This window comes from Bufo gargarizans, chromosome 9, assembly GCF_014858855.1.
Source record: "Bufo gargarizans isolate SCDJY-AF-19 chromosome 9, ASM1485885v1, whole genome shotgun sequence".
Classification (NCBI taxonomy): Eukaryota; Metazoa; Chordata; class Amphibia; order Anura; family Bufonidae; genus Bufo; species Bufo gargarizans.
In genome coordinates, this window is record NC_058088.1 from 114,696,818 (window position 1) to 114,715,202 (window position 18,385).

At 42.3% G+C, this 18,385-nt stretch overlaps 1 protein-coding gene across 1 annotated transcript in view; it reads left to right on the top strand.

Moving 5' to 3' along the window:
- Positions 1-18,385, top strand: part of NLGN3 (neuroligin 3) — a 142,854-nt gene that overhangs the window by 93,156 nt on the left and 31,313 nt on the right. Inside the window, 1 exon segment of the mRNA XM_044305732.1 lies at positions 11,816-12,425. Within this exon segment, the coding sequence (XP_044161667.1) occupies positions 11,987-12,425 (439 nt within the window). The 5' untranslated portion in view covers positions 11,816-11,986.

Sequence of the window (18,385 nt, forward strand, 5' to 3'; positions counted from 1 at the left end):
TGGAAACCAAAACGCCAGTGTGAAAGTGGCCTTAGTCCACTATGTGGAAACCTAGCCTCAGGCGTTTTAATGCAGTTTTTGAAGCCAAAGCCAGGAGTAGATAAAAAAATGTGTCTTCCATTCATGACCACTTCTGGCTTTGGCTGCAGATACCGCATCTTGAAACTTGAATGTGGAAGACCAGCCTGAGGCTACTTTCACACTTGCGGCAGAGGATTCCGGCAGGCAGTTCCATCACAAACGAATGGCATTTGTTAGACGGATCCGGATGCGGATCTGTCAGACAAATGCATTGAAATACCGGATCCGTCTCTTTGATGTCATCTGGAAAAACGGATCCGGTATTTCTTTTTTCCACAGATTTCAAGGTTTGCGCATGGAAATTAATGCCGGATCCGGCAAGTGTTCAGGATTTTTGGCCGGAGAGAAAAATAGGGCCAAAAAACGTAAGAGGGACTGAACCGATGCATCCAGATGCATACTAAACGAATTGCTCTCCATTCACAATGCATTAGGATAAAACTGATCATTTTTTTTCCGGTATTGAGCCCCTAGGACGGAAAAGAATAACGCTAGTGTGAAAGTACCCTTAGATTGTTGTATTTTGTCTCTTACTTCAGATTCCTGGCAGATGGCAGCATATTTTGTGCCAAAGTATCTTAATATTTGGAGCTATTGAATGTACCCTTTATCCTTACCTGAGCCCCTGTGATCACCAAAGTGAACACACTCTATAGGCTCATGCAGCTACCAGCACGCTCGGCCGTAGCTTCTGTGCTCTTTGATGATGAGCTGTGTTGGCGTTCCACCAAACTTGTTTCTTGGAAATAAGGCCAATGATTTCTGCTGTGGTCGTATTATCAGAACTGCTATTTGTCGTCTTGCAGATTTATGTTTTCTCCTTTCCAGCAGGAGCCTAGTGTAGCAGCGAATATGGGCAGGAATGCTCTGGCTCAGTCAGTGTGGTTCCTGGGAGTAATGAGATATTCGGCTATTTAGAAGGGGCTTGCGTTACAGTGGATGCTGGCTTGAAGGATGTTGGTAGACACTGGGTAACCACAAAGGTTTATCCTATGGAGATTTCAGACGCTTCAAATACGGTGCAAATGGATTTGATTGTGTCAACTAAAGGCATGTTACATGCAGTATTTGCTGTATACATTATTTAAAAAGAGCACTCTTTTGGCATACTTTGACAAGGCAGATGTACATGCTGCAAGCATGGACCACAGCACTAATTGTATCTTTTACAATAAAGTCCTTTTGTAGTTTTGCTGAATGCACTGCTCTCCTATAATAAGGTCATATGGGCACCAGCTCTCACCTCTGCTTGTGTAATTTCATTTTCAAGGGCAATTATCAGCAGATTTGTACCCATGACACCGGCTGACCTGTTACATGTGCACTTGGCAGCTGAAGGCATATGTGATGGTCCCATGTTCATATGTGCCCGCATTGTTGAGAAAAAGAATGTCTAAATATATGCAAATGAGCCACTAGGAGCAATGGGGAGCTCCATTCACACTTCTGCATTCATTTCTATGGATCCGCAAACACTTACGGACGTGTGAATGGACCCTTAGAGTCTCCTCTCTCTCTCTCTGCAACTGCAACAGATTGACAGGGCCAAACATTAAAATACCTGGTCCTGTCAATCAATGTGCATAGGACACGGCATTTGCAGAGAAAGCAGAACCTCTGCCCCGTTGCTCCTAGAGGCTCATTCATTTATATTATATCTTTATTTTTCTCAGCAATGCAGGCACATATGAACATGAGACCGACACAGCTGCCTTCAGCTGCCAAGCGCACATGCAAGAAGTCAGTCAGTTTCTTAGGTACAAATCTGCTGATGCCCTTTAAATGTGTATTTAGTATACTTTCTCACAGTTGGTATTTAGTCACTATGTATCATCAGTATTTGTAAACCAAATACCCAAACCCTGAGTCTGAGCTGCTGATGGAAGAAGGGGTTAAACGTTCCTGAAGAGTTCAGCGGTAAGGGAGACACAGGGCAAATGGCTCAGCCAGCAGTTCAGGCAGTGCAGGGGGCATGGCTTATAACTGTACCCAGCACAGCCTTCACAGTGACGTTCCGTGCACAGAGGCAGACCTGCTCGTCCTCCTCCCTCAGGCTTGTGCACGGAACGTCATCAGAGCAGGGAAAGAAGCTGACATCACAGGTCATGTGACATCAGTTAACTAGGAGAACGGGGCCACTTTAGATGAAGGAAGTGAATTAAAACATTGTTAGAAACATAAAAAAAAAAAAAACTTGGACAACCACTTTAATGTTAATCAGTTATAAAAAGTGTCATATACTGTAGCATGATTTATTTCGTATGTCGCTTACAAAATCATACATTGTATATGTTTTATGTGATTTGCAGACTGAAGGAGATTGATCCACATGATTCTACACTGAGCAAAAATATATAGTATAAACGCAACACTTTTGGTTTTGCTCCCATTTCGCATGAGCTGAACTAAAAGATATGAAACATTTTCTACATACACAAAAGACTCTCAAATATTGTTCACAAATCTGTCTAAATCTGTGTTAGTGAGCTCTTCTCCTTTGCCGAGATAATCCATCCCACCTCACTGGTTTGGCCACTCTGAAATGTGCATTTTGATCACACAGTACAATGCCACAGATGTCGCAACGTTTGAGGGAGTGTGCAGTTGGCATGCTGACTGCAGGAATGTCTACCAGAGCTGCTGCCCGTGCAATGAATGTTAATTTCTCTACCATAAGCCATCTCCAAAGGCGTTTCAGAAAAAAAAATAGACTATATATAAAATCTTTCAAAAAACGAAGTTATAGCAATATAGCGAATATTCGTAAAATACACATATAGACTGCAATTTAGCTAATATAGTGCTATAATCTTTTTATAGTCAAATTCTTTTTGTCTCTTCTGAAGTTCAGATTTTGAAAAAATTTACACTATTAAAAAAAATACTATAGCACTATATTGGCTAAATTGCAGTCTATATGTGTATTTCACGAATATTCGCTATATTGCTATAACTTTGTGTTTTAGAATATGATGAATATTCTAAAAAACAAAGTTATGGCAATAGAGTGAATATTCGTTATTTAGAATATTCGTCTTTTTTTTTTTTTTAAATCTGTACGGTCGTTCGCATACCCCTCCCTAACAAGTGTCCCCGTCACCATGGGAACGCCTGTGGGTTAGAATATACCATCATATCTGAGTTTTCAGGATCTCAGGGAAAACTCAGATCCGATGGTATTTTCTAACCCACAGGCGTTCCCTAAGGTGACGGGGACGCTTGTCGGGGAGGAGTATGCGAACGACCGTACAGATTGGGACAAATATTGTAAATAACGAATATATTCCCTATATTGCTATATATTTGTTTTTTTAGAATATTCGTCATTTTATTTTCCATATGAAAACATGATTCCTTCCTGCTTAAGTTGCTTGTGGGCCAATGACTCATTGACCCACAAGAAAGTAGCAGGGAGGAATCATGTTTTCAGATGTAAAAAAAATGACGAATATTCGATATAGTGAATATATAGCACTATATTCGTAATATTTGCGAAGTTGCGATATTTGCGATTGATATTCGAATATTCGCGCTCAACACTATTTAACAGTACATCCAACCAGCCTCACAAGTGCAGACCACATGTAACCACACCAGCCCAGGACCTCCACATCCAGCATATTCACCTCCATGATCGTCTAAGACCAGCCACCCGGACAGCTGCAGCAACAATCTGTTTGCATAACCAAAGAATTTCTGCACAAACTGTCAGAAACCGTCTCAGGGAAGTTCATCTGCATGCTCGTCGTCCTCATCGGGGTCTGAACCTGACTGCAGTTCATCATCGCAACCGACTAGAGTGGGCAAATGCTTACATTCGATGGTGTCTGGCACGTTGAAGAGGCGTTCTGTTCACGGATGAGTCCCGGTTTTCACTGTTCAGGGCAGATGGCAGACAGTGTGTGTGGCGTTGTGTGGGTGAGCGGTTTGCCGAGGTCAACATTGTGGATTGAGTGGCCCATGGTGGCGGTGGGGTTATGTTATGGGCAGGCATATGTAATGGACAACGAACACAGGTGCATTTTATTGATGGCATTTTGAATGCATAGATAACGTGATGAGATCCTGAGGCCCATTGTTGTGCCATTCATCCACGACCATCACCTCATGTTGCAGCATGATAATGCACGGCCCCATACTGCAAGGATCTGTACACAATTCCTGGAAGCTGAAAACATGCCAGTTCTTTCATGGCCAGCATACTCACCGGACATGTCACCCATTGAGCATGTTTGGGATGCTCTGGATCCGTGTTCCAGTTCCTGCCAATATTCTGCAACTTCGCACAGCTTTTGAAGAGGAGTGGACCAACATTCCACAGGCAACAATCAACAACCTGATCAACTCTATGCGACGGAGATGAGTTGGACTGCGTGAGGCAAATGTTGGCCATACCAGATACTGACTGGTAAGGCAAAACTGTGCACATTTCAGAGTTGCCTTTTATTGTGGGCAGTCTAAGGCACACCAGAAATGCTGGATTATCTCGGTAAAGGAGAAGTGTCACTAACACAGATTTAGACAGATTTGTGAACAATATTTGAGAGTAATATGTCTTTTGTGTATGTAGAAAATGTTTCAGATCTTTTAGTTCAGCTCGTGCAAAATGGGAGCAAAATCGAAAGTGTTGCGTTTATATTTTTGTTCAGTGTATTTATATAACAATATTGTGAAAAATACAACTCCCGTTATACTATACTATCAGTTTGTGTTTGTAGTGCTAGAAAACTATATCTAGGGGAATGTTACAGTGTAAAGAATTTATTTTGCTTTACAAGATCTTTTTTTTAAAGCCATTTTGTTAAATAATGCATGTTCTGTGTTACATTTATAGCTAGTAATATAAGTGAAATAGTTTAGATATGAATATAAGAAAGATTGTTTCTATAAATTTAAGAAGAAACAACAAGAAGGTTTGTCTCCCCATGAATGGCCATTTTATGCAGGGCTTGGCGCTATGATCTATAACTAAAGAGTTATGTCTAAGGATCTGCTCAAGGACATACACAGAAATCATAGAGTTTTATTGCAGAAAATAAGAATAGAATTCACCCTTGGGGGGGTGATGAAAAAATGTGGTACAACAGAGTAAAACTATTGCCTTATCTACGGATTGGTTGGGGTACGACCACTGGGACCACCTCTGATCACGAGAAGGAATGGAGCAGCAGGTTGCTCATCTGCGTTGCTCCTCTCTCTGTTCTGAGCACTGCCATAAAAATTGAACAGTATGAACAATATGCATGTTCGACTTGCCACTAAATTCTTTCTGATGCGTGTGACCTCCTTTTTCGTGATCGGTAGGAGTCCCAGCAGTCAGTCTCCCCCCCCCTCAAATCAGAGGATAATCCTCTCTCCTGTGGATAGGAGATAAGTTACATGAGTCTGTCATGTAAATTTCAGTAACCTAACTACCAATAATGGCAATCAGGACGTTGTAAAAGCATTATACCCATAATACCTTTGTCATCTGGGTATTTATTCCATGTCCAGGAAAAGGACTTTTATTCCTATAAAAAAAAAAAACAGCTTCCAAGTGCCCATCTGGGTGGGATTTCCTTGTCAAAATGCCCAAGCCCACCACCTCGGGGATGCAGGCCTTGTAGGAGGAGCATTTTGAAAAGGAAGTCCCACCCGCGTGGGAGCTGTTTTTCATAGGAATAATAATGTTTTTCCTGGAAATGGAATAAAGACCCAGATGATATAAATTTATGGTTGTAATGCGTTTATGCGTGTAAGGTCCTCTTTAAGTGAAACCTATCATGTAGAGCATGCTTTCTGAATTGTGGGCAGCGTGTTTTAGAGGAAGACAAAGTGTGAAGATTTAGGATACCCTGTAATTTATTGACTTCATTTCTTGATCCATGGGGGATTAAGAATCCATTGTGCGGTCCTTCCCAGTGACTGGCAGCTGTTTCTGTGTGCACAGTAAAGCACGCAGAGATGTCAATCAATGTTGAGACCGCCTACTGGACTTTTAGGCCCTTGGAATTTAAAGAGTTTTTAAGCTTTTAAACAGCTTTATTTAAAAAATGTTGTATACTGTATGTCCTAAAAAGATTTTTTTTTTATATACTTTATTAGTATTAATAGAATTAGATTTTTACTAAAGAAATAGGAAGCTGATCTTTGGCTCCTTAAAGGATAACTGTCACATTTAGACCCTAATTTCAATTTTCATATATGTATTTACTAATAACATGATATTCCAGAATCAGTTACTATTAGACTGATCTACCCCATATTTAATAAGATTTAACCCTTAGCAACCAGTCTGCATAAAACTGCAATTTCACTATTCAGTTAAGATGGCCACCACTGCCCTCACCCTGAGGCTAATCCCGCCTGCCCTCACTAGCCAGTAACAATAGCCCCCCAAAGGTGTCAGTAAATAGAGCCCTCCCCCTAAAGGGTTAATCTCCTGCAGCACAAAGGGGTCCTCTTACCACACGTTGCTTTCATTTATACACTGAGCAGATGGCAGATCTCCCTTCCCTGGTCTGCTCTGCTTCAACTCTGCATTCTCCATCTCTGCTGAGTGAGGGAGCATCTGCCAAGCTCAGGGACAGGGAGAAGTGCGCACAGCCCAGGCACTGTTATCAGCTGCTGGCTTTAATCATTTACTTACAGTCCCTGGCTGTCAGTAATCTGACCTTGCACGCTGCGTGCTTCTGCATCCTCTGTCCTTCAACAGATAGACGGACCATGCCTAGCAACCCTATTTTAAGCACAGGTAAAAGTAGGCAGTACAGGGAACAAAACAGTGGAATTAAGGGTAATTGAATACACAGTGAAAAGTTGAAATAGGGCCACCAAGGTGATATTAATCACCACAATCCAATACTCGAAAAAAAAAAAATACGACAGTTATCCTTTAAGTGCTTTAGAATCACTACATTGTGCGTCGCTGACATGTCAGTGGTGTATGGATTCCACAGTACTGTGGAATGGAGCCACAACAAGCAGTGTACAGATCGCTGCTCCTGCCTGTGCCCCCTTATCTTGGCTAAATCCTGGCACGTTCTGCTCAGCTAAATCCAGGCATAGCGCGTCGGTAAGTGCTGTGCCAGGATTTGTCCAAGATCAGGTGGCACAGGCAGGAGCAGCAATCCGTACAGCACTCACTCCGGGTTGTCAAGAATTATGACCTCTTTGAGCCACTGTGTCAGTTAGTCCTGGGAAAGATTTGGTTGAGTCTGTATTAGAGTTGTTGCGATACCAAATTTCGATACCATAAAAAAGTATTGCGATACTCGATATCCTTCGATACCACACTAAAAAATTAACCAAAAATGCCACGTGCATTCCGCATTTTAAAAAATGTCGAATCCCGCAGTTTGTATTTTTTTTTTCTGTTCCGGCGTTCGCCGCATTGATTTAAAAAAAAATATTTTAATAGTTTGAACTTTTACGACGTGGCGATATGTGATATGTTTATTTATTCTTTATATATTTTATATGTGAAATTGGGAAACGGGGTGATTTATACTTAATATTTTTTTTATACTTTTTATTTAATAACTATTTCCCCCCTTAGGGGCCAGAACCTGGGATCTTTTGATCCCTTGTCCTATTCACCCTAATAGAGCTCTATCAGGGTGAATAGGACTTCACACTGTCCCTGTGCTTTGTGCACAGGGCAGCAGGGAGCTGACTATGGCAGCCAGGACTTCAGTAGCGTCCTGGCTGCCATGGTAAATGATCGGAGCCCCAGGATTACACTGCTAAGGCTCTGATCAGAAGCTGCCAATGCCACCAATGAGGGGGAGGGGAGAGGGGACCCTGTGGCCACTGCCACCAATGATTTGAATACTGAGGGGGGAGGGGGCGCACTGCACCACCAATGATTTTAAGAGGGACAGTGATTTTAATGATAATTATCCCTAAATACAGAAAGTGGGTTCCAGCAGCAGATCAGCGGCACCTGAGGGGTTAACTGCCGCTGATCGCAGCTCCCTGTCAGAGGTAGGGTGTCGGCTATGCGATTCTGCTGCCGGCACCTGCCTCCTGTATTCAAGGTTAAAGACCACCTTATATGGGTCCGGACTTTAAGTATTAGGCTACACAGAGCGGTGCTCAGAGATGTCCCAGCTCCGTTCGCCCGCTGTGCCCCATTACTGTCTCCTGCTCCATATGCTAATTACTATGGAGCAATGGGGAGGAGACATCAGCTTCCATGCGCTGTAGCGCTGTCGAATCGCAGTGCAGCGCAGGGAGAAAGAACACCCAGGAGAGAAGCTGATGTCTCCTCCCCATTGCTCCATAGTAATTAGCATATGCAGCAGGAGACAGTAATGGGGCACAGGCGCACAGCGGGCGAGCGGAGCGGCACCCAGGAATAATAGTAAGTGCTGGGACATCTCTGGGCGCCGCTCTGTGTAGCCTAATACTTAAAGTCCAGACCCAGGAAAAGTCCTTATTGTTGATGGCGCAGTCGCCCGCCCCTCCTCCGCCCCTCTCTCCCCATTGGCGGCAGCAGCGACACAGGGGGGAGGGAGAGACTGCTTCCTTCTCCCCTTTGCTGCTGAGAGAACACGAGTGCGCTGACAGCAGCGCGCTCATGTTCAGAGATACTAGGCTGCGCAGCAGCGCAGCCCAGTATCGAAAAAATTGAAGTATCGAAATTTCAATACCCCCAACAACCCTAGCCTGTATTTGAGGTCATTACAGGATCTACCAAATGGTTTCAGAGGCATTACTCATCAGCACTGAATGACCGCTGCTGCTGTTACAATGCTGCTCTGGTCCCTGATGCTTTCCACTTCGTGTCCAGGCTCAACACCTGCAAATGCCAGGAAAGGCCCATTCAGCCAGTCCCTGGACTTAGTGGTGATGTATCATAGCCAGTGACTGGCATGTCCAGTGGGTTGAGCCATGACTGGAAGTAAAGAGCAACGTGGACTGGAGTAGCATCAGAACAGCAGTCATGGTGGAACAATGGAGGTGAGAAATCCCTATTATTTTTTATTTTATTTTTTTACAAATATATATATATTTTTTTAAATACTTCCTGGAAAACCCTGCCAATGCTACTTTCACGAAAGCGTTTTTAATTCCGCTATTGAGATCCGTCATAGGATCTCAATAGCGGATGAAAACGGTTTAGTTTTATCCCCATTTATTGTCAATGAGGACAAAACAGAATGAAACGGAATGCACCAAAATGCATTCTGTTCTGTATGGTTGCGCTTCCATTATGGACAGAATAACGCTAACACAATAGTAAAATGATCCGTCCCCCATTGACTTTCAGTGGTGGATCCGTCATGGCTATATAAGACCTAATACAATTGTATCCGTTCATGACGGATCCATGCGGTTGCATTATTGTAACGGAAGTGTTTTTGCAGATCCATGACGGATCTGCAAAAACGCTAGTGTAAAAGTAGCCGAACTCATAACAAACACAATCATTCCAAATTTTTTTTTCTGTTGGGGTTGGCAGCAGTTTAGGACTAATGATCTGCAAATGTAAATCCTAATAGAACTAAACCAGAACGATAAATATATATTCTTGCATACTGGTTTCTTGTACTGAAACAAAATTTAATGGGAGCAGAACTGAAGTTACCCGGCACTAGCCCTTCACAGAACTGTCACTCTGTGCAAAGTGTTAGTTCCAGCACTGGATGCTGCAGGGAACAGGTGATCAGTGGGGTGCGGCTGTCAGACCCTCACCAATCTGATATTGTTGACATATCCTAAGGATAGGTAATTAGCATCCACCTGGAAACCCCTTTAAATACAAACTATTGTTCTCTTCTGTAGCAGTTTTTTTTTTTATTATTATTATTACTTATTCGAATCAGATATAAAAAATACATAATTTAGCAATTCTAATTAAGAATATTAAATGGCATGGATATCAATTATTTTACATATTATCAAAACAATTTTTCATTTATATTCCCCCCTTCCCTGAACCCCCCAATATCCCCCCAAAACAAGCCCTGGGTCATCGTTGGTGGAACTCCCAACCTAGACTGCTAGTCCAGTTGGACTATGCGTTCATAAATCATTAACCTATTCATCAGAGTTCTCCAATCCATAATCTCGGGGTTACTTTTAGAGCCCCACTTGTTTACTATCAGGACTCTTGCTAATTGAAGCTCCACTAGCCATCTACGTTTCTTCATTTACAGTTCTTCTGTAGCAGTTGAAGGGAGTCTGTCACCAGCATTTCACTTTTTTAACCCTACCCACAGCTCCCTAGCATGCTTATAGTTAATAAAAACGTTACCTCTGGCATCAATCCTGGACTTATAGAACCAACAAAAACGATCTTTATAAGATATGCAAATGAGGGCCCAGGGGCGGCGTTACTCTCTTAGGTGCCCTGCTTGCTCAGCCTTTTCATTGCGTCCCCCCGCCCTTCCTGCCCTCTGCCCGCCCATCCTTTCCCTCTGACCGCCTTTCTACTAACTTGTAATTCTGCCGATATCCCGCGCCTGCGCACTCATTCCTTTGGCCGGCGCATGCGCACCGCGATGCCCATTCCTTGCACGGCATCACAGTAATTTATGCGCATGCGCCGATGGACCACCTCCTTTGTTGTGTTTTCACGTCGTTAGCCAGCACATGCGCAATAGTTACTGTGATGCCGTGCAAGGAATGGGCATCGCAGTGCGCATGCGCCGGCCAAAGGAATGAGTGCGCGGGCGCGGGATATCGGCAGAATTACAAGTTAGTAGAAAGGCGGTCAGAGGGAAAGAATGGGCGGGCGGAGGGTAGGAAGGGGCGGGGGACGCAATGAAAAGGCTGAGCAAGCAGGGCACCTAAGAGAGTAATGCCGCCCCTGGGCACTTGCGAGCCCTCATTTGCATAAGAGAGTAACGCCGCCCCTGGGCACTTGCGAGCCCTCATTTGCATATCTTATAAAGATAATTTTTGATGGTTCTATAAGTCCAGGATTGATGCCAGAGGTAACGTTTTTATTAACTGTAAGCATGCTAGGGAGCTGTGGGAAGGGTTAAAAAAGTGAAATTCTGGTGACAGACTCCCTTTAACACAAATGGAAAAATAAAACCTGTTGTATACTTAGATAAACCATTGTTTGTTTTCTGCTGCTGTGATGAGATGATGTCATCTAAAGGGTAATCCTCAGGATAATAGTAGCTGGAGAATTGGGATAACACTATGACTGCTGTATTATTCTCTTGATAGACCTAGATAAAGATGCCAACAGAAGACCATTGCACTTACCAGTGTAATGTGTGATGCACTAATTGAGTCAGTACTGAGGGTTTCACTCTGGTTGGAGTGATGGACTGACAGAAAGTTAGGCAAAACTGTTTGCCCTGCCTAAAGTTCAAACAAAGAGGACTTTAAAGAGCCAGGACAGGGAGTAGCTTAAAACACTTCTAAGCAGAAAACCATCCCCCTATTTTGTATTTAAACAAACAAGTAGTCCCTATAGAATAGTCAAGTATAGGTTATTAATATGTGACAAAAAATGTGATGCAAGGAAAAAGAAAAACAACATAATTGATATAATTCAGAAGTCGTTATTGTTTGTGTGTCCTTACATTTCTCCAATTCATTCTTATGGATTTGAATAGCTGAAGGTGTTTTCAGCTCCCTTGACAAAGAATAAAATGCATAACTTATCCAGAGCGGAGCTTTTGAAACCTTCCCTGTTTATACAGCTCTTTAGTAGTAAGAGTTTGGTGGAGTTTGCTTTTATCATTTTTGATGTTTTCTTATATGTTAATGACAATTCTTCTTTTCTCTGCAGGTCCTGCGGATGCTGGTTTTGCCATCTGTCTTGCTGCTTGTCTGTCGTGGCCTTAGATTTTGGGATACAGGATGTGACTGACATGTCCTGTTTGGGGGACCTTGAATTTTCATGAGCCCCTTACCCCAGTGGTGCTTACATTCTGGATGCTAGGACTGTACTGTTCATATCATGCGTGTGGTTGGGCTTGGTGTGGCCCCTGGGAAGCTGAGTCTGGCCCTGTGGGTTTTGAGTGTGACTGCTCGTATACTCTCCTCTCATGCACAGGTGTACTCACAGACTGTGAACACACACTACGGCAAGCTTCGTGGCATGCGAGTGTCTTTGCCAAACGATATTTTGGGCCCTGTGGATCAGTACTTAGGGGTGCCTTACGCAGCACCACCTGTGGGAGAGAAACGTTTCCTCCCCCCTGAGCCTCCACCTTCTTGGTCTGGAATACGAAACGCCACCCATTTTTCGCCTGTGTGCCCACAGAATATACAGAATGCAGTACCAGACATCATGATGCCTATCTGGTTCACCTCAAATCTGGATACTGTTACTGGATACCTTCAAGAACAAAGCGAGGATTGCCTATATCTAAACATCTATGTTCCTACAGAGGATGGTGAGTAATGAGGGGTACGGTAAGATACTTTCACCAAACCTGGGATCCAAACTGGTTTGCGTGTTGACCCTCCAGTGTTATGTCCACAGCATGGAGGGGGGTGTATGCCTGCTGCATGCTGTGTGTCAGCAATCAGTGCTGTCTGCTAATCATGCTTTCAGCACTGTCCTTCACCCATCATTCAGTCAGTATTTTTTTTTATCCTCTTCAGATTGGATTTCTCATATTTTTAACCAGGGCCCTTTTTTATAGAGAATCATTCGTTTTCCCTGTCTGCTTCCTCCGTGCCTGTTTTTGTAACATATGACTATATATTTCCATTACTCAATATTTTTTTTTTTTTTACTGCAATACTGTAAAAATTCCTTTCTTTCATTCCTAAGATGTCACCTTAGGTGTCCCCAATTTCCATGCTGCAGTATTTTTTTTAATTATTAAAATGCTCTGTTCTCACTAGCCGTTTTCTTGAAATTTCGGAGCAGCAATGGTGGCATAGCCTGCTACACTATTCTAACCAGTCTCTGTCTTGTTGCCCTTGTGTGCAATTTCTATGGGCAGCCGCCTTTCACTCTGTGGCAAAAACACTTCAATAGAAAGAGCCCAGGGCTTCAGAGATCTGCTTATTCAATGTTTACTTATCTTGCCATATAAAAAGGCAATGTTTCAGCCACGCGTGGCCTTTTTCTGCTACTCTAGTTCTAACCAGTAAAGCAGAATAACTTAAGCCTAACCTTTTTACCGTCAAATTCAATGGCGTCTGTTTTGATCTTTTGAAATGTATCCATCAAAAATGACAGAAGCCAGGACACTAGTGTGAACAGAACCTTAACCTGTCATTTAGCTTTTTTTGTTTGCCCCCAGTTCTTATATTTTAATTACCTTTTGATGATTCTAGCTTCTCACCAGTAAGTTTTAATATTAGGCAGTCTCCCTTACTCTAACCAGTGTGGCCCCAAGGTATATCGGCAACCTCCACTTTTAGTCATTCTGTTCTTGCATTTCAATGACTTCTCATTTTCATGGAATCTTAACAGCTCATCATCACGATGGTTCCTGTCAGTCATCAGCATGTCATCCTCCCTTCAAGCACCTGGATAAAATTGCTAGCAATCTATGTTTAGCATCCACATGCATTCAGATTCACATTTGTATACTGGTTTTTTAAAGGGCTGGTATACCCAATAGAATGAAGGTTTTCTTCTGGAAGATAAAACAATGAGCAAACATGTACCATGTATACATCTGAGGTAGCTGATTTCAGTCAGGATTTACTTCCATACATTTTTCAGCTCCTTGGTGAAAAAAAAAAATTACAATTTTAGAATAACAAGTTTCAGGACTAGTTCCTGAAAGCTTTCTTCATAAAATTGGGAAACACTTTGGTGTCCATTACCTACAGTGTTTTAATTTCCTTCCGTTGCTCATTTTCAGTATTTTGGGTGCTGGATTTTTTTCTAAGGTATGTCACTCAGCAACACTCACAATTAGTTACCAGAGCCATTTTTGTTTTACATTTTTCTTCATTTTGTGCTGATTTTACTTTCTGCCATTCTTTTCTTGGTTTCCCAAGCTTCTTTTTTTGTCTTAGGGTACGTTCACAGTTGTGGTTCAGATTCAGCAGGTTCTTCCTGTAGCCTTTTGCTGCATAAATGCCAGCTATTGGCCCAACAAAAACTGCCACATGCAGTATTTGTCCGTCTAAAACCCGGCATTTATGTCTGAAAGTCAGTATGGATCTGGCAGTGAATGGTAGAAACCGGCAATGCCGAATCTAGTAAATTCCTGTAGGCTATTCCCTGCTGCAACAGCCTGCTGGATGTGGCAACCACAACTGTGCACCAGTTTTTTACATTATTACAGGGGATTTCTGGGATCAGAATATTGCTGGCCTATCCTCAAGATAGGCAATCATTAACAGATCTGTATAAGGCTACTTTCACACGAGCGTTCTGCTGTCCGCTCGTGAGCTCCGTTTGAAGGAGCTCACGAGCGGAGCAGAACGCTTCCGTCCAGCCCTGATGCAGTCTGAATGGATGCGGATCCGCTCAGACTGCATCAGTCTGGCGGCGTTCAGCCTCCGCACGGCCAGGCGGACACCTGAACGCTGCTTGCAGCGTTCAGCTGTCCGCCTGGCCGTGCGGAGGTGTGCGGATCCGTCCAGACTTACAATGTAAGTCAATGGGAACGGATCCGCTTGAAGATGTCACCATATGGCTCAATCTTCAAGCGGATCCGTCCCCCATTGACTTTACATTGAAAGTCTGAACGGATCCGCTCAGGCTACTTTCGCACTTAGAAATTTTTCTAAGTTATTAATGCAGACGGATCTGTACTGAACGGAGCCTCCGTCTGCATTAATATGATCGGATCCGTTCAGAACGGATCCGATCAAGCGCTAGTGTGAAAGTAGCCTAAGTACGACTCAGAAACCGTAGCGCTTGTGCGAGTGTTGCAACCTCTTTGTTTACCACAACCTGCAACTGGCCAACTTAGTAGCATGGTGCAAGATATTGTAGCTTCATCCTATTCAAGTAGATGCATGGAGGTAGGTGAACGGACGTCAACAACAAAGAGGCCATCGCGCTCACAAGCACCACAACTTATTGAAACAGCTGATTGGTGGGTTGCAGAAGGTCAGACCCACACCAATCTGATATTGATGGCCTATCGATATTTTGATCCCAGAAACCCCTTGCCTTCATTTGAGTATTGGAAAAAATATGTGAATACATTCTCAGATTTCACTGCCAATATTTTATAATTACCTGGAAATTTGAAACGTTAAATGACCACTGAAAGCCACTATTAGGCTCCAAATGCTAACATTGTAAACATGCTGCAAACTAACGGTCCCGTTATCATTCGAATTGGACATGGGAGTGATGATAATATCAAGTGTTTTGTCACTCGAAGCTTGGGTTTTTCAGCATTTATCTTAATTACTTGGCACAAAAAAACCTCCCTCTGCTATCATTCTTCTATTGAATAGATGGGTCTCTGCATTACATTATAGCAACTTAATAATATATATCATTAAAAAGAGTCATCTTATTTAAAAAGAAAAACATTCTCTTCTAATAAAAATATGCTGCCTCAAGATGGTAAATAACATTAAAACTTTAGAAAACATAAAAGATGGGATCCCAGTCAAGATACAGTAGATAAAGCTTTGAAGCATCATGCCCTCATTTATTGCAGCGTCCTCTCTGTATATATTGTTTATTCCCGATGTTTCACATTTTGAAGGCCGCTTTAGAATTTATTATAATGCATAGCTGGTAAACCTAAAAATGAGCAAATTTGTAATATATTTTCCCTATTTTTTAGAGAAGTATGACCTTAGTTGGACAAATAGGTTTGTAAACCAACCTGCTTTTTAGAAGCTTACCCAGCCTACGTAGTCAGACTAATGTAACTGGCTGAAGGTGGCTGTTCCAGGGGGAGGTCCAGACTGCAGAACCATATTGTTCTTATAAGGGGCTGTCTAAACTACATAGCCAGATTGCTATTATAGGACTAACTTCCCTTTGCTGTTGTGGGGTATGGTCCAGGTTAAACCTAAGGAAATAGTATACCTAGAGGGCTAGGCTACATATCTTGGCTGCTCTTGTAGAAAGCAGTCTGCGTAAATTGACTATATTTGTTGTATAAGGGAAGTCCAGATTAACAGCAAGAGTGCTGTTATAAGCAGAGGTGCAGACTACACAACCATACCTCAAACTACACAGCCAGACTGTTTTAATTTGGGGCAGTCCAGACTACACAGCCAGACTGCTTAAATGGAGAGCAGATCAAAATATAAAGGTCGAATGCTGTTTCAGTAGGACAACACAGCCAGATGTCCTAAGTGATGTACCAAACAACACAGCTAGACTGATGTCCTAAGTGATGTACCAAACAACACGGCTAGACTGCTGATATAGCGGCAATACAGACTACACAGCCAGCCAGTCTCCAACTACTCAGCTAGACTGATGTTTTAGAAGGTGTACCACACTACACAACCAGACTGCTGTTACAAGGGGTGGCCTGACTACACGGCCAGACTGCTGTTACAAGGGGTGGCCAGACTACACGGCCAGATTGCTGTTACAAGGGGTGGCCAGACTACACGGCCAGACTGCTGTTACAAGGGGTGGCCAGACTACACGGCCAGACTGCTGTTACAAGGGGTGGCCAGACTACACGGCCAGACTGCTGTTACAAGGGGTGGCCAGACTACACGGCCAGACTGCTGTTACAAGGGGTGGCCAGACTACACGGCCAGACTGCTGTTACAAGGGGTGGCCAGACTACACGGCCAGACTGCTGTTACAAGGGGTGGCCAGACTACACGGCCAGACTGCTGTTACAAGGGGTGGCCCAGACTGCTGTTACAAGGGGTGGCCCAGACTGCTGTTACAAGGGGTGGCCCAGACTGCTGTTACAAGGGGTGGCCCAGACTGCTGTTACAAGGGGTGGCCCAGACTGCTGTTACAAGGGGTGGCCCAGACTGCTGTTACAAGGGGTGGCCCAGACTACACTGCCATATTGTTGTCGGGATGGTCCAGACTGCATAATAACATATGTATTATATGGGTGGGCCAAACTATACAGCCACTATTATAGGAGTTGTCCAGACTACACAGGGCAGATTACTGTTACAAGGGGGAAACCCAACTATACAGCTGTTATACGTGGAGGTACGGACTACAGAGCCACACTACTTTTAGAAGAAGACGTTAGCAAATAGAGGTAAAAGCTGAACGTTTAATTGCCAATTTTTATTTTATTTTTTAGTTTTACCAGCTATTTGTTAAAAGTAATTTTTAAAGCTAACTCGAATTTTTAGGTAAATCCTGTGGTCACTTACAGTATTATTTCTTTACATGTTTTTTATTGGATGGACATTCAGCTGTCATTCAGCTCTCCATTTCTATCTTCTATTTGTCATCATTCCTGTTTTTAGTCTTGACTTGCAGTTATTTAGTTGATAGCTTGTTTGATGTCACTGATGCAATGTATATATTATCTAATCATTAAATGTTAATCATAGATTCAGTACAACGCTATCATATCTTCTTATAACATCTTTTTTCTTTCTTCAATCTTAGGTCTTATCCATTTACTTCCCTATTGACTTTCCATCTAACTTAGTTTCATCACGCATATAATAACATTATTATTACTGCTTTATTTGCTTTCATCATACATGCTTGTGTGTATTTTTACATCAGTTTCAAGAGGAAGTGTCAATTTAATGTGTATTTTTCTGTTCTACCAAGCAGAATGAAAGGTGCCATATCACCTCAATTCACAATTACACCAAGACCTAGTTTAATGATGAAAGACATAAGCAGTAGCTGGGTTACAGTTAATTTCAGCCTATAAAGTGATGGAATTCTTTACATTCTTAGTAGATGTGATACTTCCACTTCAAACTGTAGGATTTTATCTAATAATTTAACTGTTTTCCCAAATCATATACCCACAGTTTACATTTTTATTTGTATTTCTGCCTGCCAAAATTTTTGTAAAATACTAATTGCTTTAATGTACACACTGAGTGATATTTTATGCTATATTATGTTGATAATTTTCCTTTTGTTCAAGCTCTCAGTTCTGTATTCAAAGACTTTCCTATTCTGTTTTTACTTTAGTTTTCTTTTACTACATTTACCATCTGTCTGTATCACATTGTTAAAAAAAAAAAAAGTATTCACTTTTGTCCATTTGTCCTATTTTTTTTATTCACTTTTCCTTTACTTTTCATACTATTCATTGTAGTTTTTTAAATGCATTACAGTTGCACCTTTTACTTCTTGTTCATTGTTTAAAGGAGCACTAAAGTTAACGAAATAGAAAAAAAAAATTGTCTCAGGATGCTATATTTGCCCTCCCTTCATCTGAAAGTGCTAGTGCATGTGAAGCAAGAAGTCTGCGAAAAATTAAATAGTTATATTGCTTTAGGGCGGCAGCTT